This window comes from Staurois parvus, unplaced genomic scaffold (assembly GCF_062004578.1).
Source record: "Staurois parvus isolate SC_StPar_1 unplaced genomic scaffold, SC_StPar_1.0 ptg000089l, whole genome shotgun sequence".
NCBI lineage: Eukaryota > Metazoa > Chordata > Amphibia > Anura > Ranidae > Staurois > Staurois parvus.
The window spans coordinates 1,405,959-1,429,079 of record NW_028317885.1 but is presented as its reverse complement, the minus strand read 5'-3'; the positions used below and the strand labels follow the sequence as shown (position 1 = coordinate 1,429,079).

At 40.5% G+C, this 23,121-nt stretch overlaps 1 protein-coding gene across 2 annotated transcripts in view; it reads right to left on the bottom strand.

Moving 5' to 3' along the window:
• The window catches only part of ATP8B4 (ATPase phospholipid transporting 8B4 (putative)), a 393,898-nt gene that overhangs the window by 149,810 nt on the left and 220,967 nt on the right, over positions 1-23,121 (bottom strand). For both annotated transcript variants that reach the window (XM_089670310.1, XM_089670311.1), the window contains one exon: positions 17,442-17,524. In XM_089670310.1, the coding sequence (XP_089526436.1) occupies positions 17,442-17,524 (83 nt within the window). The remainder of the gene's footprint in view (positions 1-17,441; positions 17,525-23,121) is intronic.

The following is a 23,121-nucleotide window of genomic DNA, read 5'->3' as shown; positions in this document are numbered from 1 at the left end:
AAGGTTTTTAGCCTTTGTATTTCAATGAATAGTGCAGTAACACAACTATGATTACCGTTTGAACTAAAACGGAAAACAAAAACAGCTGAATATTGAATATTTTATGACATGAGATCCCCCAAAAATACATACCAGACCTGAAGGGCCTGGCATGGCTAGGAAGGGGGTGGGGACTGTACTTTTTTTAAAAATATTTTATACTGTTGGCTCTTTTGTTTACATTCTGCGGTCAGTGGGGAATCATCACTGACAGCAGTGGTGAGTTATGGTTGTTAGGGCTCCGGCAGGTGCTGGATCTTTAACCACAAGCCTAAAGGGCACTTATACCCCCTTCCTGCACAGGCCAATTTCCAGCTTTCAGCGCTGTTGCACTTTGAATGACAATTGCGCGGTCATGCAACACTGTACCCATATGAAATTTGTATCATTTTTTTCATCAGCTTTATTTTGGTGGTATTTAATCAACTCTGGGTTTTTTATTTTTTCTTAAACAAACCAAAAACCACTGAAAAGTTTGAAAAAAAACGTGTTTTTTTTAGTTTTTGTTATAAAATTTTAGAAATAGGTGATTTTTCTCCTTCACTGCTGTGCGCTAATGAGGCTGCAGTGATGGGCACTGATAGGCTGCACTGATGGGGAGGCACTGGTAGGTGGCACTGATGGGCATTGACAGGCATCACTGATGGGCACGTAAAGGCAGCACTGATATATGGCACTGATAGGCGGCACTGTTAGGCGGCACTGACGGGCACTGATAGGCAGCACTGACTGGCACTGATAGGCAGCACTGACTGGCACTGATGGGTGACACTGAAAGTCAGCTCAGATGGGCACTGATATGTGGCATTGATGTGCACTGGTAGGCACTGATATGTGGCAATGATGAGCACTGACAGCTGGCACTAATGAACACTGACAGGTGGCACTGCTGGGGCTACACTAATCATCAGGGCACACTGATCATCAGTGCTCTGATGATCAGTGTACATGTCCCCTCCGCGGAATGCCGATTACTGGCTCTTCTCTCCTCTCGAGCTGTCAGCGTAACAGCTCGAGAGGAGAGAAATGCCGATAACCGGCATTTCCCTGTTTACATGTGATCAGCTGTGATTGGACACAGCTGATCACATGTCCGAGGGACACAGCGCACCGCCGATCGCCGCGCATGCGCAGTGAGAATGGGAGGACGTCATATGACGTCCTCCCAGAACGAGAGAACCACCTTGCGCCCGTCATTTTACTATATGGAGGGCGGGAGGTGGTTAACAACCCACAACCCTGAGCTGAACGTTCACATTTGGCATGATAAGAATATTACTGATAAATGTGACAGTTCCTGTTGCAGTCGGGCTGTGATAAAATAACACATTAAATACTGCAAAATAATAAAATTAACTCATGCGGTATTACTCATCACACATTATGGCAGCCCATTCATTTTTAATGGGTTGGCAGAGTAACTCCAATTTGAAAAAAAAAAAAAACAGATCCTGTTTACACAGCACACAGAATGTGCATTGCAGTATGCTGCAGTGTGGATCTTTTTTCACTAGTGTAGTAGTGCTGTGAGGTAACATTCAAAACCCTAATGCACAAAAGGAATGGCATGACAACGCATCAAAATTAAAGTGATACTACAACACATCAGTGCAAATGGGCTCTTAAAGGATAAGTTCACTTAAAAAATAAATAAATACCCATTTTTATTGCAGGTAAAAAAAATGTGCATTTACTATTTTTTTTTTTTTGGATCCTGTAAAGCATTTCTGATCGTTAGTGCCAGGTAGGTCTCCTGCAGACTGTCAGTGTAATCTGTGTGCTTGTACCGCATACGGGCAGAAAGTTTTACACGGACAGGAAGAGTCAATGGACTATCACAGTGCTCAACAGCACAAAAGCAGTTCACTAAGAACTACAAGCCGATATCTGCAAAGGATGTCAGTACTTGTAGTTCATTCATTCACAGAACTCTCTGAATGAACAATGTGGCCATGTGGGCGAAGTCCTGTGCAGCTGAGCTGTTTTCAAAAAGTGACATCTAGTACAGGGAACTTCTCCCCTTGCTGCTGTCACAGGCAGAGAGGGCAGCAGGCAGCGGCTGCAGCAGTGGGAACATGTTACATATTCCACCTAAAAACCGATTGAACATGTAATATGTTCCCAAAGGTAAACTTATCCTCTAAATTTGCATGAAATTGTTCAAAGTAGCCAATCAATAAAATTTGGCTGTATGCTCCGCATAAGGTGTGGATTGGACAGTACTGTTTCAGAACAAGGTAGCTGAAAGTAATTCATACAAACTTCTAACAGCCACTTTTTATCTTTCTATTCATAAATGATGTTAGAAGCTACATCCATTCTCTCCAGAACCACCCACAATGTAAGGTAGAACATTTACCATTACTTTGAGAACTTCATGGCTTTTACCAGGTTACATAAAGCTTGTCTCTAAAAACGGCTGGTCTTTGACCAAGAAATATATTATCTCTTGTAGTGAGATCAATTAAATAATGATTCTAAAGAAATCTTGCAAAGCTGGGTTTCTTAACCTTTTTAGGAATATAGACCTCCAATAGATTGCCCAATATGTCCCAATATTACCCAGATTATCAAATTGGTATAAAAAACCCTATTAAACACCAATCTGACTTCAAAAGAAGATTTTTTTTTTTAATACAAACATGTTATACTTACCAACACTGTGCTGTTTTTCACAGAGTAGCCCCCATCCTCCTCTTCTTGGGTTCCCCGCCAACACCCTGACAGTGTGTTCTCTTGTGTACACATTAAAAGGCAATTCTTTTTTATACAACAGTTTCTACTTAAACAGTTTATAAAAAATAAAAATTCTAAATAGTTGTCCTACTTAATTAGGACTTCGATAAGGGAAATCTGATTAATTCACTAACTGTCACCTCCATGGACAGAGGAAGGTGTGGTATATTTTTCGGCGTACTAGACAGTGAGATGCAGAGAGTTTTAAGATCACATGTACTGGAACATGCCGGCACCTATTGAGTAAATATTAGGTTTGAGTGGGACCAGTTTTTAACTAAAATAAATACAAAATATGACTCCATCACGAGTATCTAAGTTTTGTCTCTCTGTGATCTTGATCACTTGCTGGCAGCAAGATTTCAGTATGTCATATATAACCCCCTTTCCCAAATTCAAGTTCCTGTTATTATTACAACAAATTCTTAGTAGTTGAGAATACTAAGCTACGCCATAAAAAGCTATTTTACTACCATTGAAAACTATGTAAAAAACAACCATATTTGGATTTTTTTAAACATGGATTATAATGAAAAATTAACAAATGGTTTGGCATAAACACTATGCAAAGAATTAACAAAATTTATTTAGTGTCTAAATTATTTACTTAATATCATCCTTTTTTTCTTTTATTAGTCCAGTGACATTTTGGAAAAAGCTGGGTTCCATTACTAAAATATGGCATTATTAATTGACGAGTTGATTTTGGAAAGCATTATATCAACATGATGGCTGTCTTAAAATATTTTTCCCTGGGACTTTTTTTTAACTTGGAAAAAGCACCAAATTACAGTGTATTCCAACTCATGTCTAAACAATATCTCAAGAAATCTCTCCTCAAGCTGCACTGCAGAAAAGACATCACATTTTACCAAGAATCATCCAGACTGTTTCAGAGAATGTGGATTTAAAAATAAATAAAAATAAATAGAGATAAACCAAGATCACGTTTGTGGCATGGATGGGTAATGGTGTTTTGCTTTTCATGTTATCTAAACAGGCAACAAAATTATTCACAATTCAGAGGCTGACATTCAAACTCAAGGACATCTTGTATGTTCTCAGTTACTGTTAAAATGTTCTGTGCAACTATATTGCTCCCGTCCTTTGAGTACAGTAGAGACAGCCACTTTGAGAGTTTAATAAACACAATAATGTAACCTATAATATCACCAGGCCCTAATAAGAGTATCCATTCATGGGTAACTACTGTACTGTCTTATGTGTTCTGCTGCTTTTTGAGTACAGTGGCAGATTCAGCATGACTATGTACAATGGCATTCAAAGTCATTTGCACACAGATCATTAGGATATGATTCTGAATGCGTGTTAGACCTGTAATGTTGCATGAGCCCTATAAAAAACCAGAATGTGAAAAAGCGTATAACAAATGACAATAGTTTGTCATATGCAAAATGGCAGATTGCATCATTACAGCTTAAGGCCTGTCCTGCCTTTATCTCATGGCCCTTAACCACTCGACTTCCAGAGGATTTACCCCCCTTCCTGACCAGGCCATTTTTTGCATTATGGAGCTGAGTTACTTTAACTGACAATTGTGCAGTCATGCAACGCTACACCCAAATGAAGTTTACGTCCTTTTTTTTCCCACGAATAGAGCTTTCTTTTTGTGGTATTTGGTCGCCTGTGCGGTTTTTATTTTTTGTGCTATAAAAACAATAAAGCGATAATTTTGAGGAAAAAAAACTAAATTTTTGACTTTGCGATTAAACATGTCCAGTAAAAAAGAATTTAAAAATCAAATTTCATCATAACTTTAGGCCAAAATGTATTCTGCTACATGTCTTTGCTAAAAAAAAAATCCCAATATGTGTAAAGTAATTGGTTTACGTGAAATTTATAGTGTTTACAAACGACAGTATATATACTGGAATTGTTTTAATTTTTATTTATATGTACTAGTAATGGTTGCGATGAGTGACTTATAGCAGGACTGCAGAGGGCATTCTGATACTGGGGGGGACTGACTTGGTGTCACTGACATCCCCAGTGACACCAATACAGTGATCAGTGCTAATAAAAAGCACTGACACTGTACTAATGGCACTGGGCATGAAGGGGTTAACATCTGAGGTGATCTAAGGGTTAACTGTATGGCGTTTTACTATGATGTTCTGTGTTTGCGCTTCACTGTAAGTACACGGCTTTGCTTGGCTGTGCTATGCCATGCAAAGCAGTATGCAGGAGCTGACAAGGAGGAAACCTGTTTTGTTTACTAACAGTTCTTCCCCATCAGAGATCCTTGGCAATCACTGGCTGGGACCTGGTGATTGACAGTGGCAAATGGTGGAGCGGGTACGGCGGGCACCCCTACCGGAAATACAAAATCACGTATATATACACGTGATTTTGCGCAGTGCTGCTGCCCTGTAGCAGTATTTCTGCTATGGGACGGCGCTAAAGTGGTTAATGTCTTGTTTAGTTTTGTTATGGGTCAATCGGGGGTCAAGAACTACACAAGGAGCAGCCAGATTGCTGGCGATCCACAGAGCTGTAAGCAGCTGTTGTGTGTTGCAACAATCCAGCATCCATGTAATACTGAAAGGTCAAACTCTGGTGGACCCAGTCCTTGATTGAATCATAGCACAGCCCAATAAAAAAATAGTTTCTCTTGGTGCCTTACTTTTTAGGCCTATTCTTGGGGTATTTGGGGCACTGATTCAGAAAATTGCATTTCCTAGACTGCATCAGCTCAACTTTCTTAGATATGGTCAAATTTACAGTGAGCAAAATAATTATTTGATCCCCTAAAGATTTTGTAAGTTTTCCCACTTATAAAGAAATGAAGAGTCTATAAATTTTATCATAGGTGTATTTCAAATTATAGAGACAGAATATCAACCACAAATCCAGAAAAAACATACAATACAAATGCTATAAATTGAGTTGCAGTTCAGTGAGTAAAAGTATGTGATCCCCTACAAACCAACAATAATTCTGGCTCCTACAGACTAGCTTTGTGTTCATGTGGTACACAGATTAGTCCTGTCAATTTAAGAAGGTGATCCTAACGACACCTCGTTATGTGTATAAGACACCTGTCCACAGAGTCTCTTTCTTCCATTCAAACCTTACCACCATGGGCAAGACCAAAGAGCTGTCAAAGGACATAAGGGATAAGATTGTAGACTGGAACGGTGGAAAAGGCTACAAGACCTTCAGCAAGAAGCTTAGTAAGGAGACAACTGTTGGAGTGATTATTCGCAATGGAAGAAATACAAACTAACCATCACCCTCGGTCTGGAGCTCTATGCAAGATTCTGCCTCATGGGGTAAGGATGATCATGAAAAAAGTGAGGGACTAGAACTACACAGGAGGAGTTTGTGAATGATCTCAAGGCAGTTGGGACCACAGTCACCAAACAAACCATTAGTAACACAATATGCCACCATGGATTGAAATCCTGCAGTGCCCGCAAGTCCCCCTCATCAAGAAGGCACATGTATAGGCCCATCTGAGGTTTGCCAATGAACATCTAAATAATTCAGATAAGGATTGGAAGAAAGCGCTGTGGTCAAATTTAGCTCTTTGGCATTAACTCGACTTGCTGTGTTTGGAGGAAAAAAAAATGCTGACTATGACCCTAAGAACTCCATCCTTACAGTCAAGCACAGAGGTGGAAACATTATGTTTCTCTGCTAAAGGTACAGGCTGACTTTGCCGCATTGAGGGGCTAATAGAAGGGGCCATGTATTGTAAAATCTTGGATGAGAACCTTCTTACCTCAGCCAGAACACTGAAGATGGGTCATGGATGGGTCTTCCAGCATGACAATGACCCAAAATATACCACCAAGGTAACAACAGTGACTGAAGAAGCACATTAAGGTCATGGAGTGGCCTAGCCAGTCTCCAGACCTTAATCCTATAGAAAATGTATGAAGGGAACTGAAACTTCAAGTTGCCAAGCAATAGCCAAGAAACATTAAAAATTTATAGAAGATCTGTAAAGAAGAGTGGACCAAAATCCCTCTTGACATGTGTGCAAACCTGGTAACCAACTACAAGAAAGGTCTTACCTTTGTGCCAACAAGGGTTTCTCCACCATGTACTAAGTCATGTTTTGCTTGGGGATCAAATACTTATTTTACTAACGGAACTGCAACTCAAATTATAACATTTATATAATATGTTTTTTCTGGATTTAGGTTGATATTCTGTCTCTATCTTTTAAAAATTATGGACCCTTCATTTATTTGTAAGTAGGCAAATTTACAAAATCTGCAGGGGATCAAACAATTATTTTCCCCACTATATATAATTTATTAGCCATTTTTTGAAAAGGTCTTGCTGATCAACTTGTTCTTTTGTTACCTAGTTTGTATTTTTGCATACAAGTTAGCAGATATAGTGAGAGTGTTTAAGTACTTACAACTGTAATTTTACATCAGAAATATTAGATTTGAAGTGTAAGTTATCAACTCTATTAGTTATGATCGTATAGGAGGTGTGTGTGTATTGCTACTCCTATCCTGATTTTGATGAAGTATCTCAAAAATTGGAGCTGATTTTGGAATCAGCAGGTATGTTTCTGGAGATGGCCAATGTTGGGGCTTTTATTTGTTCCTATACATCAATTACTTATAATTAATTTATATTATATGACAGTCTGATTATATTTTGCTGTGTTCGTTGAAATCTAGATACAAATTTGGACTTACGCAATCAACCATTATTGATATGTGATACACCATTTGGGTTTCTCTTCAAGCAGGAATAGCCCTGTTAGAGATTAAGTGTTTTGGTTGTGCTTGATGGTCACTTTGCAGGTTACTTTATCTGTGATAATATTGTCTATATCTTACATAGTTAGTCTTGCTGAAAATCTTATGCTTCATCCTCCGTTTGTTTCTTTTTCCCCTTGTGAAATATACATTTATGTCACTCCTCTGAAAGTTCCATTGTGTTTAACAAAGTTACATAGTTAGTCTGCCTGAAAAAAGACAAAAGTCCATCCAATTCAACCATTAAAAAAAAAAAAGTTGTAATCCTATACCCACAGTTGATCCAGAGGAAGGCAAAAAAAACCCCCAGCATAGCATGATCCAATTTGCTCCTGCAGGGAAAAAAAATCCTTCCTGATCCCCCGAGAGGCAATCGGATATTCCCTGGATCAAACTTACCTATAAATGTTAGTATCCAGTTATATTCTGTGTATCTAAGAAAGAATCCATGCCTTTTTTAAAGCAATCCACTGAGCTGGCCAGAACCAATTCTCGAGGGAGTCTATTCTACATTTTCACAGCTCTCACTGTGTAGAAACCTTTCCGTGTTTGGAGATTACATTTCATTTCCTCCAGACGTAAAGAGTGCCCCCTTGCCCTCTGTGGTGACCTCACGGTGAATAGCTCTACATCGAGTTCACTATATGAACCACTGATGTATTTATACATGTTGATCATATCCCCCCTTAATCTCCTCTTCTCAAGAGAGAATAAATTCAGTTCCTCTAATCTTTTCTCATAGCTGAGCTCCTCCATGCCTCGTATCAGTTTGGTTGCCCTTCTCTGTATTTTCTCCAGTTCCCCAATGTTCTTTTTGTGAATTGGTGCCCAAAACTGAACTGCATATTCCAGATGAGGTGTTACTAATGATTTGTACCAGGGGTAAAATGATATCTCTCTCTCTGGAGTCTATACCTCTTTTAATACGAAAGGATTTTGCTCACTTTAAAAACCACAGCTTGGCATTGCATGCCATTATCAAGCTTGTTATCTACCAGAACTCCCAGATCCTTCTCCACCATTGATTCGCCCAGTTGTACTCCCCCCTAGTATGTATGATGCATGCATATTCTTAGCCCCCAAGTGCATAACTTTACACTTATCAACATTAAACCTCATTTGCCACATAGTTGCCCAATTAAACAGTGCATTGAGGTCAGCTTGGAAGTTGAAGACAACCTGTAAGGACGTTATTCCACTGCATAGCTTGGTGTCATCTGCAAAGACTGAAATGGTATTTTTAATCCCAGACCCTATATGGTTTTATAAATATATTAAAAAGTAAGGGTCCCAACACTGAACCTTGGGGTACACCACTGACAAGTACTGAATGACATTCACCCATGAAATTGTCCTGCTGGAATTCACCGTGTGTTACCGCTCTGCACTCTTTAATTTGAGGCGACATGTAAGTGGTGTAGATCATAGCCAACATTATGTAAAGCAAACTGTAATATTTTTAATGTAAATATTTATGCTGTATATTTTTCTAGTTAGGCTATGCTTCTCTGCCTCCAAGAATACAATCCTAAAGAAGCAAATAATGTGAAACAAGTCGACCTCTTGGAATATAATTTGGCATAGAGAATGATAGGCATAGATGCCCCCATAAGGGCTATGAGCCATGTAATTTTTCTTAACATGTGGTTTTAATGTCATTTGGAATAAATTTTGTACATTTTTATATATATGTTATATATGCGTCCGCCCTACTTCGTACCAGTAAAATCCCATACACATTTTTTGGTTTTGGAATCAGCAGGTCAAAAATACCCAGGAACAGGTCTAACGTTCGAGGCACCAAAATGTGTGTTGGCCTGTTTAATCATTTTGATGTCAACCTATAAAGTGGTTGCTTATAAATGATAAAACAACAAAATTGTCACGATCTGGGTCAGGTTCAGAGACCAGTTGCTACAGCAGTTGTAAGGCTTACCTGAAACCAACAGGATTGGTACACCAGCGGCCCACCCTGGGAATGACGCAGGCTCACCTGAGGTGTGGGGTCTAAGCATCCACCGGTCTTCCCCAGAGCTCCTAATGGTGGAGATGGATTTGGCTGCGTGTGAATGCCAGGTCGCAGATCTCAGGATCACCCCACCAGGGAATGAGTAGGCTGGAAACCAAAAGCGGATCAAACAGTTCAGGGATCAAACAGAAGCGGAGTCAGTCACAAGCCAAGGGTCGGTCACCAATGGTAGTAGATAGGATGAGGCAGAATCGTAGTCAGTAGCAAGCCAAAGGTCGGTAACGTAGAGGAAGACGGCAGCAGGAACAGTAAGCGGGATATTGGCTGGTAAGGCACAATAATCTGGCAACCAGGAAGTGCAGAGACATGGCTTTTATAGGAAGTTCATGGGAGGAGCAAGGAGTTCAAGGTTCAAGACAAAACAGGGCAAAGGCAGGATCATCCAAAGATTTGTCAAGGGAGCTGTCCAGCATTCCAGGTGGCTCAGCGAGAAAAAACACTGTCTCTCACTGCAGAAGGCCCAGGTTCGATTCCAGGCTCTGACAGTACTCCCCTCCTCACAGGACGTCCCCTGGACGTCTTAGGACCAGGCTTGTGGGGAAACCTCTGGTGGAATTCTCTTGTTAGTCTAGGAGCATGAACATTTTCCTCAGGCTCCCAAGAATTTTCCTCTAGCCCATATCCTTCCCATTGGACCAGATATTGCAACTTTCCTCTAAACATCCTAGAATCAAGAATCTTCTCCACCACATATTCTTCTTCGCCCTGTACCTCAACAGGTGGAGGAGGTGGAAGAATTCTTCCAGAGAAAGGATTTTCATGAAATGGTTTGAAAAGCGGTACATGAAAAACCGGGTGAATCTTCATACTGTCAGGAAGTTTTAAGCGAAAGGTAACTGGGTTGATCTGAGCAGAAATCTGAAAAGGACCAACAAACTTTTGACCCAACTTAGCAGATGGCACATGCACCTTCAAATTCTTTGTTGATAACCAAACTTTGTCACCCACATGAAACGTAGGAAGTGCTCTCCGGTGTCTGTCAGCAGCCTTTTTGTAATATTCCCGAGCTTCCCTCAAAGTCTCAATCAATTTCTCCTGAATCTCCTGCAATGTAGTTAGTCTGTTGGTAACAGCAGGAATTGGAGTTGTGATAGGGAGATCAGGAATAAAAACTGGATGATAACCGTTGTTTAAGTAAAAGGGACTTTGAGAGGTGGAACTATGTTTAGAATTGTTGTATGCAAACTCTGCAGTGGGAAGACAGTCCACCCAGTCATCCTGAAGATAAGTGACAAAGCATCGAAGATACTGCTCCATTGTTTGATTAGTTCTCTCAGTCTGACCATTAGACTGGGGATGAAAAGCAGAGGACAGATTGATTGTAACACCCAAGGCTGAGCAAAAGCTTTTCCAAAATTTCGAAGTAAACTGCACACCTCTGTCAGACACCACATCATCAGGGATTCCATGCAGTTTAAATACTTCTCGAACCATTAGTTCTGCAGTCTGTTCAGCAGTGGGCACCCCCTTCACTGGAACAAAATGGGCCATCTTTGTGAGACGGTCAACCACCACCAAAATGGTGGTCATTTCTTTTGAGGGAAGTAAATCTACCACAAAATCCATAGAAATAGACCCCCATGGTCTCGATGGAACAGGGAGTGGCTGAAGCAACCCCAAAGGAGAGGCTCGGGGAGTTTTATTGCGTGCACAGGTCAAGCATGAGGCCACATAGCGTTTGACATCCTTCTTGTACTCCGGCCACCAAAAGGAACGTGACAACAGTTCTTCGGTCTTAGTAACTCCAAAATGCACAGCAAGTTTGGAATCATGAACCAACTTGAGAGCTTCCACCCGAACAGATTCAGGTACATAAAGATGATGTCCTTGAATCCAAAAGCCATTTTTGTACACCAGGTTCATATCCCTAGGAGGATCATTGAGAAGTGGGTCATTCTCATACCCCTCTTTGAGAAGACTCAAGAATGTCTTTGCACTTGTGGCCCCTAGGAAGTTTTTTTGTGTTAGGATGGAACATTCGGAGTTGCCCTCCAGGGGAGGCTCAGACAGCATCCTTGATAAGGCATCGGCCTTACCATTCCTCGATCCCGGTCGATATGATATAACAAAATTAAATCTGGAAAAGAATAGAGACCAGCGAGCTTGTCCAGAAGATGATCTCTTGGCCGATCGAATAAATTCCAGATTTTTATGGTCCGTGAGAACAGTTACAGGATGATTAGCCCCTTCTAGCAGATGCCTCCATTCAGAAAAGGCTTCCTTAATTGCCAGTAGCTCTTTATTCCCAATGTCGTAATTTCTTTCTGCTGAGGACATCAAACGGGAGAAGAAGGCACAAGGATGAAGCTGCATCTTTTCACCACTTCGCTGAGACAGGATCGCTCCCACGGCAGAATTAGAGGCATCCACTTCCACTGTAAAGAGTAGTTCAGGATCCGGATGTACCAAAATTGGTGCAGAAGTGAAAAGAGTTTTTAGTTTTTCAAACGCAGCTTGTGCCTCAGAGGTCCACACAAAGGGTACCCCTTTCTTTGTAAGCTGTGTGATTGGAGCTATCACTTTAGAAAAGTTTCTTATAAATTTTCTGTAAAAGTTGGCAAACCCGACGAAACGTTGAATTTCCCTAACATTTCCAGGTGCTGACCAATCTACCACTGCTTTGATTTTCTCGGGATCCATGCTCACGCCCTCTGGAGAAATTATATAGCCTAAGAACTGGATCTGGGTTTGTTCAAACTCACATTTTTCCAATTTAATGTAGAGTCTATTCTTCCTTAATCTTTCAAAGACTGTGCAAACATGTTTGCGGTGCTCCTCCCAATTATTGGAAAAGATAAGGATATCATCTAGATAGGCAATCACAAATTGGTCCAACAGATCACGAAAAACATCGTTGACAAAATGTTGAAATGTTGCAGGGGCATTGCAAAGTCCAAACGGCATCACCAAGGACTCAAAATGCCCATACCTAGTTCTGAAGGCAGTCTTCCATTCGTCTCCTTGACGAATGCGGACAAGGTTATATGCCCCTCGTAGATCAAGCTTGGTAAAGATCTTGGCAGAGCGAAGTCTTTCCAACATTTCAGAGATCAAAGGTAATGGATAGCGGTTTTTAATAGTAATTTTATTCATGTCTCTGTAGTCAATGCATGGACGCAAGGTGGAGTCTTTCTTTTCAACGAAGAACAGGGCTGCCCCCGCTGGAGAAGTTGAGTGTCTAATAAAGCCCTTCTCGAAATTCTCATCGATCCACACCCTGAGTACCTTTAATTCAGGTTCCGACAGATTGAAGAGGCGGCCAAAAGGTATTTCTGCCCCTGGGAGCAGCTCAATGGGGCAATCATATGGGCGATGAGGGGGTAATAGATCTGCATTCTTCTTGTCACAGATGTCCCGGAACTCATGGTAATGTGTGGGCAAGTTGTCATATGACTGGGTAGCCACTATATCACCTTGCGCTTGCTTGGTCGGCAATGAACTCGGTCGGCAAGGCTTTTTGCAATGTTTTTCACAGAGGGAGGACGTAAAATCTATAGTCCGTGCTCCCCAGTTGATGGAAGGATTGTGAGTGGAGAACCAAGGAATGCCCAGGATGATGGGAAACTTGGGTGATGTAACCAGCTGAAAGCTGATGGTCTCACAATGGTCAGCCTCAAACAACAGTTTCAGGGGGACCGTTTTATGGGTAACAGGTCCTGAAGATAAGGGTGACCCATCAACTGTCTCCATATCAATAGGGGTAAATGTGTCTCTTGCTTCAATATTATTGCTGTTGGCAAACTCTATATCCATAAAGTTCCCCCCTGCCCCAGAGTCCAGCATAGCTGAGCAGGAGATTTCACGGCCCTCAAATACAAGTTTAATAGGGATAACAAAGTGAGAAAGTAGTGAGTTCACTTTATTCTCTTCAGAAATCAGTGGGGAGACAGACTGGCTTATAGAGTTTATGTGTTCAGGCTTAATCACATCAGTCACAGCAATAGTTCTTTTAACCTTGTTAGGACAATTAATTGCATAATGACCAGAATCCCCACAATAAAGACATAAGTTCTCCGAACGTCTTCTCTCTTTCTCCGGATGGAAATGGATCTCTTGATCGCATCAACCTGCATAGGCTCAGGAGTGTTAGGACCCAGAGAGACTCTTGAATCCTGCTGAACAAATGGACTAGCAGAGAAATGCATGCCCCTATTACTTCCAAACATTCCCAACCTCTCCTTCCTCCTTTCTGTAAGCCTTTGATCAATTCGGATACACAATTGGATAAATTCCTCAAGATCATTAGGAATATCTACTCTGGCAAGCTCATCCTTTACCTGTTCAGAAAGCCCTTGGCGGAACTGGCTTTTTTGTGCTGCAGGGTTCCAAGTGGTATCTGCCATCCAACTTCTGAATTCGGCTGTATATTCAGTGACCGAGCGTCTACCCTGCCGTAGACTATGCAATTTTGCTTCGGCAGTAGCACAACGGTTGGGATCATCAAAAACCTGATTCATTGCGGTCAAAAAGGTATCAAAATTATTCAGAATGTTATGGTTCTGCTCTATATAAGGGGAGGCCCAAGCTAGAGCTTCCCCAGTCAGAAGCCCAATAATAAACATTACCTTCTTTTTCTCTGAAGGAAACGCAGCAGGGTACATTTGGAAATATACACGACATTGATTAAGGAAACCCCTGTAGTGGCGGCGGTCTCCATTAAACTTAGATGGTTGGGGCATATGTGAGCTAGGATCATCTCGGTTCAGCAGTTGTCTCTGCAGAGCCTGAATCTCCCCCTGTTGCCTTTCTACTATACCTTGCATTTCAGAAAATTTTTCTTGGTAGGTAACACCAAACTCTTGCAGCTCTGAAATTTGCTGCCTGACAGGAGCCATGGCATTTGCTATAGCGGCCTCCATGTTTTGGGCCAGATTATTCTGTCACGATCTGGGTCAGGTTCAGAGACCAGTTGCTACAGCAGTTGTAAGGCTTACCTGAAACCAGCAGGATCGGTACACCAGCGGCTCACCCTGGGAATGACGCAGGCTCACCTGAGGTGCGGGGTCTAAGCATCCACCGGTCTTCCCCAGAGCTCCTAATGGTGGAGATGGATTTGGCTGCGTGTGAATGCCAGGTCGCAGATCTCAGGATCACCCCACCAGGGAATGAGTAGGCTGGAAACAAAAGCGGATCAAACAGTTCAGGGATCAAACAGAAGCGGAGTCAGTCACAAGCCAAGGGTCGGTCACCAATGGTAGTAGATAGGATGAGGCAGAATCGTAGTCAGTAGCAAGCCAAAGGTCGGTAACAAAGAGGAAGACGGCAGCAAGAACAGTAAGCGGGATATTGGCTGGTAAGGCACAATAATCTGGCAACCAGGAAGTGCAGAGACATGGTTTTTATAGGAAGTTCATGGGAGGAGCAAGGAGTTCAAGGTTCAAGACAAAACAGGGCAAAGGCAGGATCATCCAAAGATTTGTCAAGGGAGCTGTCCAGCATTCCAGGTGGCTCAGCGAGAAGAAACACCGTCTCTCACTGCAGAAGGCCCAGGTTCGATTCCAGGCTCTGACAAAAATAGGGATTAGCCATTTGAAAAAAAAAAATAGAGTTAGGAGGTGTTCAAGACACAAAGAGACACTGGTTTCCAGAATTTGATCACAAAGACATAATTTGGTGTCAATACAGCCTTAGGCCTGGAATAATTATTTGAACAACGTGGCCCAGAATTGCAGGACATCAGAGCCCTCTGATTATGCAAAGGATTGTGGAAATTATCTGCATAGATAAAAAGCCTTTTCTTCTTTAACCTCCATCTGGAAAGCATATGGCGCATTGATAGTTAGCAGGGATAAGGCTCCCTGGAGGAGGATGAGCGATTTGGGTGTTAATGAACCACTTGTCTAAGAGCATCCATTAATGTTTCCTTTTCTCCCTTTGTACCGCCTATCATTCCCCAGGTCATAATGCTGCACATGCAACTTTAATTTTAAAGACAAATGAAGGCATCATTTCAGTGGGCAGAAGAGATAAGCTTCAGTAAGGAAGAATAAGGGTCATGAGGTGGGAGTTAATGCTATAACTTTAAGATAACTGTCAAAGGAGAAAAAGAGACATCCAGACACATTAGGAAACTATGACTGACAAACAGTAAAATATCTTTCACATGTATGGGATTAGAATAAAGGTGATACGCATTAAATAATGTAATATTTACATTCCATAATATAAAGAGAACTATTTGATTACTGTAGGTTTACATGACGGATGAAAAGGGCATAAAGTGGAAATGAAGAAAGAAAATTATTGTGACACTGTTGATTTAGACAGATATTATCAACCATTTGTTTTTTTGAAAACTGCCATTTTTCTTTTAATTACATTTTTCACAGTAGCTACAGAGTAACCCTTTTTCTGTTTAGTATTATATGGGCATGCCTATAATATGAAGTGCTATATCAAATTCTGCATAATTACCATTTAAAAAATAAAACTGACTCAACCATCACTTGAGATAAGGAAGATAATTCCTTGCACATCCAAGTCTGGTTAAGTACCGTATTTTTCACTCCATAAGACGCACCTGACCATAAGACGCACCTAGGTTTTAGAGGAGAAAAACAAGAAAAAAAATATTCTGAACCAATGGACTGCAGACACAGTACAGGAGATGACCAGAGACTGCGGACATAGTACAGGAGATGACCAGAGACTGCGGACATAGTACAGGAGATGACCAGAGACTGCAGACAGTACAAGGGATGAAAAGGAGACTGGACCTTTGGGGAGGGAGGGGGATCGGGTACCTGAATTTGACAGGTACCTGCTCCCACTTCCGCGGAGGTGTCCTCCCTTTAGTGTGGGAACCCGGCTGTGACAGCTGGGTGTTCACTGCGCATGCGTGAGAAGCGCTGCGCTTCTTGAATGGCCCGGCATCTTCTGGGACACATGACAGGTCCCAAAAGACACCGGGCCATTCACAAAAACCAAAGCTTCTCGTGCATGTGCAGTGAGCACCCGGCTGTCACAGCCAGGTTCCCACACTAAAGATGCCGGCGTGGGAAGACTAAGGTAAGGTCCTGCTGCAAAGAAGAGCTGAGCGGCTGGCCCAATATTCTGACACGGTGTCGGTGGCGGAAATACCGGACCGGTATTCGTTCCATAAGACGCAATGACATTTTCCACCCTTTTTTGGGGAGAAAAAAGTGTGTTTCATGGAGTGAAAAATACGGTATATGGCAGCGGCACACGTCTTCAGAATCCAACAAGAGCTTTATTTGTTACAGTTAAACATAGTGGATCCCAATGCATTTCTGCCCAGAATGGGCCTTAATCATAGCTATGATTAAGGCCCATTCTGGGGGGAAAAGTGAAGGGGTTGTTATCCACTATCCAGCAGGATACAGTCACATGTCCACAGCTAAAAGCTGCTTTGTGACAATCAAGTCGAGAGTAAAGGTCGGTCCAGGTTCAAACTGTCATTGTAGGCAACCCAAGGTTCCCAAACCTTCAGAAAATTGTTGTGTGTTTCATTCAAAATGGAGGTGACATTTCCACTATGTATTTTTAACTGTGACAAAAAAAGCTCTTGCTGAATTCTGAAGACGTGCTTCTGCCATATACATATCTATTGTGGATGGCAAGCAGGATCTGTCAGCAAGCACCATGTCTGCACAGTAATTTGCAGACGTCTGAGCAGTGGTGAGTGTTTGTTTGCACCCAAGAGTGGGCAATTCAGGATCTTTCACCTAACCTTGTAAAAAAGAAAATGCTCCTAAATGCAATCTAGGAAGTTTAGGGTCCCTGGAGTTGGACAAAAACAGCAACAATGGACAGTTATTGATAAGAAATATGACCACCTATGAGCAACCTTTATACATAAAAAAAAAATCACTTCTATGTTACCAACCAAGCAGAGAACATTTAGTTTTCAAAATAGTAAGTAAAGCTATTACCATCAAACTCTGCAAGCCTGGAAATATCTTCTCCAAGGTCTGCTGTCACAGGAAGAGCTTGCCGGACCTTCAAATTAGTTTCCCTACAAAAAGCAATGACATACAGCCGGCCATATTAACAATAGTATTAATTTTTCAATAAACCTTTGCAATATAATATTTCAGTACTAACACAATTCTGGAAAACATATGGAATGCACTACATTTACCAACACTTCAAATCAATGAAATTGGAATCCAGGGTTCCAGATTAGGTGCCAGTTGTTAGAATCTCTTTTGGGAGCATGCAGATGATACCTGTCCTATTTAATCTTCAGATATCTAGGGTCAAGTATTCTCTTTGCTATTGACATGCATGGTGTCATTACAAGAGCAATAAGCTCTTGAAGGCCCTCATAAAGAAAGCGATGGATTCCTATGGGCTTTGCAAGGTATTTAAACAGATCGTCAAATGATTTGAAATAAATAATTTACTGTAAACAAAATAATCCACAAGTGACAAAGATTTCAGCAACTTCTAATTTGTCCACGGCTGGCTGGCCAAGTAAATTCAATCTAAAAGATGATAATTTGATGCTAAAAAAAAAAGTCTCCAAGAACCCAAAAATTTCATTGTGAGTTCAGGTAACTCTTGTAATAGTTTCAGTCAAAGTGCTATCAGAAAAAGTTTGCACCAATTCAACCTGTATTTTAAGTCTGTTAGGAAAAAGCCTTTGCAGTTGAAAAAGAGTATTAAAGCAAGATTAGGGTTTGAGACTGAACATATAGGCAAAGACCAGGCTTTCTGGAAGAATTGTACAGCGCTGAGCGAACTATTGGCGCTCTATAAATACTGTATAATAATAATACTGATCAATTAAAGAAAGAGTTGTTTGGTCACAGTAATAGTAGATATGTTTACTGCAAACCAGACTGTATTCCAGCAAAAGAACCTCCTAACAATTGTGGTGGAAACATGAAAGGAAGTAGCGCACTCCAATGTACAAACAGCAGACTTCTTTATTATTCAATCCATGAACATAAAAAGTCAGCAATACATGGCTCTGGGAACATCAGTACATTCAGTGCTTATTTATTACCTAGTAATGCACTGAAGGTTGTGAACAGAGCAGGCACACAGACACATTCAGCATAGGATCTTTGGCAAGTCAGCCTTGAGCGGTGTGCACCCTGCATGCTGTTTCTGTGGAAACATTATGGTTTTTGGTTGTTTTGATAATTCAGGGCCTAGGCAGCTTTCAGTTATGGAGTCAGTTATATATTCTGCATCATATTAAAATGTGCTTGATGAGAATGTGACCATCCATCCAAACGTTTAACTGAAAAGAGCCAGCCTGTCAACCTGAAAATGAACCAAAGAACAATAGCCAATCCACCAAGGAATGACTCAAAAAGAATAGAGAGTTATGGATGCCTCAGTCAAAATCCTGATTTGAATCCTACAGAAATCCCACTGAAATTTTGCAACGGATTTTGAAATGGGCTGGTGTTGTAACCGTGTGTGGGATATTTTCTTGGCACTAGCAAGGTATACCTAATAAAGTGTATGTAGTCAGAGGGAGTAATGGTTTTATTTTCGTATTTGTCCTCAAATTCCTTAAAATACATTCCGTACTCATTCCTCTATTCAGTGCCCAACTATTAAAGTTCATGCACATGTACTAAAATAGGCATTTTTTTATGTCTAGCATAAAACGCCTGCTGCTTGAGGTGTTGCACATTCTGCATACAACCTGCCATTCTAGTAAATAGCTGTAAAGCCTTTAGTCCATGTGCAGGAACACTTAAAGAGAAGTCTGTAAACTATCTGTGGGTAAAATGTGAGCACTTCTGACTTTGACATTTTTCTAATGTAGAATATTATAAAAATCCCTTAATTACATAACAAAAACATAAAAGACAATTTCCAGGAAATTACTATACTAATACCATTAAATTCAAAGAAATTTCCTTTTATTGTAAACATGTGTGGGATTAACTCATCTAGAGAAGCAATTTCTACAGGTCGCACAGGATTGGGTATTTAAGTTTCACATTATCTACTATCATTTACTTTGCGAAGTGAACAGTCTCTACTCTTTTAGTAACTCAATCCAATGTCTACATTTCTAAGCTGTGCAGACAGGGAAACTTTGCTATATACAATATGACACTTTTGGTGAAACGTTTCCCTTTGTTTTTCTTCATTTTTATAAAAGGATGTAATATGGATATGCTCCCTCGTGGAATCTCTGCCTGCTCCTATTTTAGATTGACAATTATAGTTTTCCAGCTGTTTTTTTTCATATAGAAATATGCTCTTTTTTAAACAGACGTGCAAGGACTTTGCAAAGTTGGTACAGCACTAAACAATGTGGACTAGAATTCCTTGTATTACAGCATCTCCTCCTCCTTTACGTTCAGTAGATTTGTTCCACTTGGGAAGGTGCGTTTGTGTCTTTTACCAAAAATATGGTATTTTTTTTACGAAAATACAGTTTCGTTCATAATTTTTCAGTTTACAATTTTTTTTTTCAGTTTTGAGATAATAGTTTGAGTCTTTATAAATGTGGTGAAAAAGAGCTGTTATCCAGGCTCTGAAATGTAGTGTACAAGGACATGGCATGCAAATTTCATTATGAAACATCTTTCAAACATGGTTACATAGGTCAGAAAATGGTAATAAATCGTAGGTGTGAAAATGCTCTAGTAGTTAACTTTTGTGTACCCTTACCCTTGTTTACTAGAGTTGCTAAGAAAATATAATGCATTTGGGCCAAAAAGCAGATTAACTATTAAAGTTGTACTTTTATTGTAGAACACAATCTATGCATAATATTCTGTATGCAGTTTTGATGAAAGTCTGTAACACGTGTACTGTAAATCTACAATAAATTCTGAATTTGAATAAAAAAAAAAATTAAGAAACAGAACAATAACTAAATAACTCAAAATATAAAAAATAAAATAACAAAAAATAAACAACACATGGGTTGTTTTTTTTAAAAAAATAAAATGTTTGCTTTTTGCCAAAATAAAGAAACTTTACTTTGTATATTATCTAATAGAAAAACTTGCCTAACAAAACTGTACATAGTGTCTTAAAAGCATTATTCATACATTTTTTAATATATTTACAGTGTAATTAAACTAAACCCACTGCAGTTCAGCTGTGCTTGATGACATATGATTTCGCAAAAAAATACTTTCATTCTTTGAAATGTTCATATAATACCTAAAAAATGTAAAGCCCACTCTGGGCAACTGAAAAAAAAATTACCCTTTCAGTGACCCCCCTCTTCCCCCCTCATCTTGTAAGGTTTAATGGGCCTTTTGTCTAGGAGGGTAAGAAAAACAGTAAAGCAGGGTATAAAAAAACAAAACAAAAACAAACTGATCCACATAGCCACACAAGCGACAAGCAATGTAGATGCAGGGATCTCCCATGCCATGCTCCTGTCTTCTGACAGTAGGGACTTCCCCCTTAGAATACATTGATCAGCTGGCTGCAGCAGCTAATCAAAAGCTGGTTTTCCAGCAGTACCATTCCACAGAAGCCAGTTGTTAGCCCAGCTTCAGTTGAACAGACAGCTGTACACACAGAGCTTAATACTTTTCTTATTGCTAGCTCCCACTGGCTTCCATCACACTGCACAACCCATCCCCCAATGACACATCAGCAGTCCTGAATTTTACAGAGAGCAGCAAAGAAGAGCTCCAGCTGCAGGGGAAAGTACTACTGCCTATTCCTCTACCCCTATACAAACCATAGTCTACTTCATTGATAATTTTTAAAATAACCTACACAGTGTGCACAATTACTAAGCAAGTTGTATTTTTTTAGGATTAATTTCATTATTGAACAACTACAGTGTTCGTGGTCAAACCAAAATGTTAATAAACCTCAAACCTGAATATTTAAGAAAGTAAAAGTGAGGTTTTAGCTTTCTTAGGAGAATATCTATGTGTGCACAATTATTGGGCAACTATTAGTGTGCAGAATTATTATGCAACTAAATGAAAAAAAGAAAATTTTCCTATCTCACTTGTTTATTTTCATCTGTTAAATAATAATAAACAACTCAAAGTTTACAAATAAACATTTCTGATATTTCCAAAAAAAAAATCAGTGACCAACATAGCCACCCTTCTTTTCAATAACAGTCATAAGCCTTCCATTTATGGAGTCTGTCAGTTTCTTGATCTGTTAGTGATTAATTTTTTTGTGCAGCAGTAACCACAGCCTTCCAAACACTGTTCAGAGAGGTGTACTGTTTTCCTTCACCGTAAATCTCCCGTTTAAGAAGGGCCCACAAGTTTTCAATAGGGTTTAGGTCAGGTGAGGAAGGGGGCCATGTCATTATTCTTTCATTTTTAAGGCCTTTGCTGGCTAGCCATGTAGTGGAGTAATTCAATGCATGCGATGGAGCATTGTCCTGCATAAATATCATGGTCTTCTTGAAAGATGCAGACTTTTTCCTGTACCACTGCTTGAAGAAAAACTGGCAGTACTGCCTAAAAACTGGCAGTAGTTTCGGGAGTTGATTTTGAGTCCATCTTCAACCTGAAAAGGTCCATCTAGTTCATCTTTAATAATATCAGCCTTTACCAGTACCCCACCTCCACCTTGCTGAGTCGAAGTGGAGCTCTGTGCCCGTTACTGATCCAGTCATGGGCCAATCCATCTGGTCCGTCAAGAGTCACTCTCATCTCATCAGTCCATAAAAGTTTTGAAAATCTGTCTTCAGATATTTATTGGCCCAGTCTTGACAGTTCAACCTATGTGTCCTGTTCAGTGGTGGTCAGGTTTCAGCCTGCCTTACCTTGACCATGTATCTGAGCACTGAACACCTTGTACTTCTAGGCACTCCAGGTAGGTTGCAGTTCTGGAATATGACAGCACTGGAGGATAATGAGTTCCTGGTAGCTTCACGCTGGATTCTTCTAATATCTTCAGCAGTTAATTTGCGTCTTTTTTTTCTCAACAAGTTTCTTGTGATCCTGTTGACTATTTGCAACAAAACGTTTGATGGTTCTGTGAACACACCCCAATATCTTAGCAATTTCAAGAGTGCTGCATCCCTTTTCACCTTGATATAGGGTGTTGATCTCCTTAGACACACCATCCCTCATTACACAAATATACATCACCTGATATGCTTAAATCCAATACGCATTCAAGTTTATATAGCTTGAAGTTGAACATTGAGCATACCGAGTATGCGGTAAGATACTGCACAGCATTTAAAAAAAACTAAACCGCTTGAACTCACTAAAAAATGCTACCAAATTACAGCATGAGTTATTTTATTAAGTCATTATTATTATTATACATTATATAGCGCCAAAAGGTTTGCTCAGCGCTGTACAATTTTAGTGGGGGACAGTACATGAGACAATACAGTAACAAGACAAAACATGAGGGGTTCGAGGGCCCTACTCTTTCGAGCTTACAATCTAGGAGGGAGGGGATAGTGGTACAGGAGGAAGTGGCTGTGGGGGATGGAGTAGTAGGAGGAGTGTAGAGTGTAGATCAGCAATTAGGTGAGCGTGGGGGTAGGCTTTCCTGAAGAGATGGGTTTTCAGGGTGCGCCTAAAGGTGAGGAGGGAAGGTGACAGTCTGATGGATTGGGGTAGAGAGTTCCAGAGGATGGGGAAGTCTTGGAGAAGTCCTGCAGTCGGGTGTGGGAGATGGAGACCA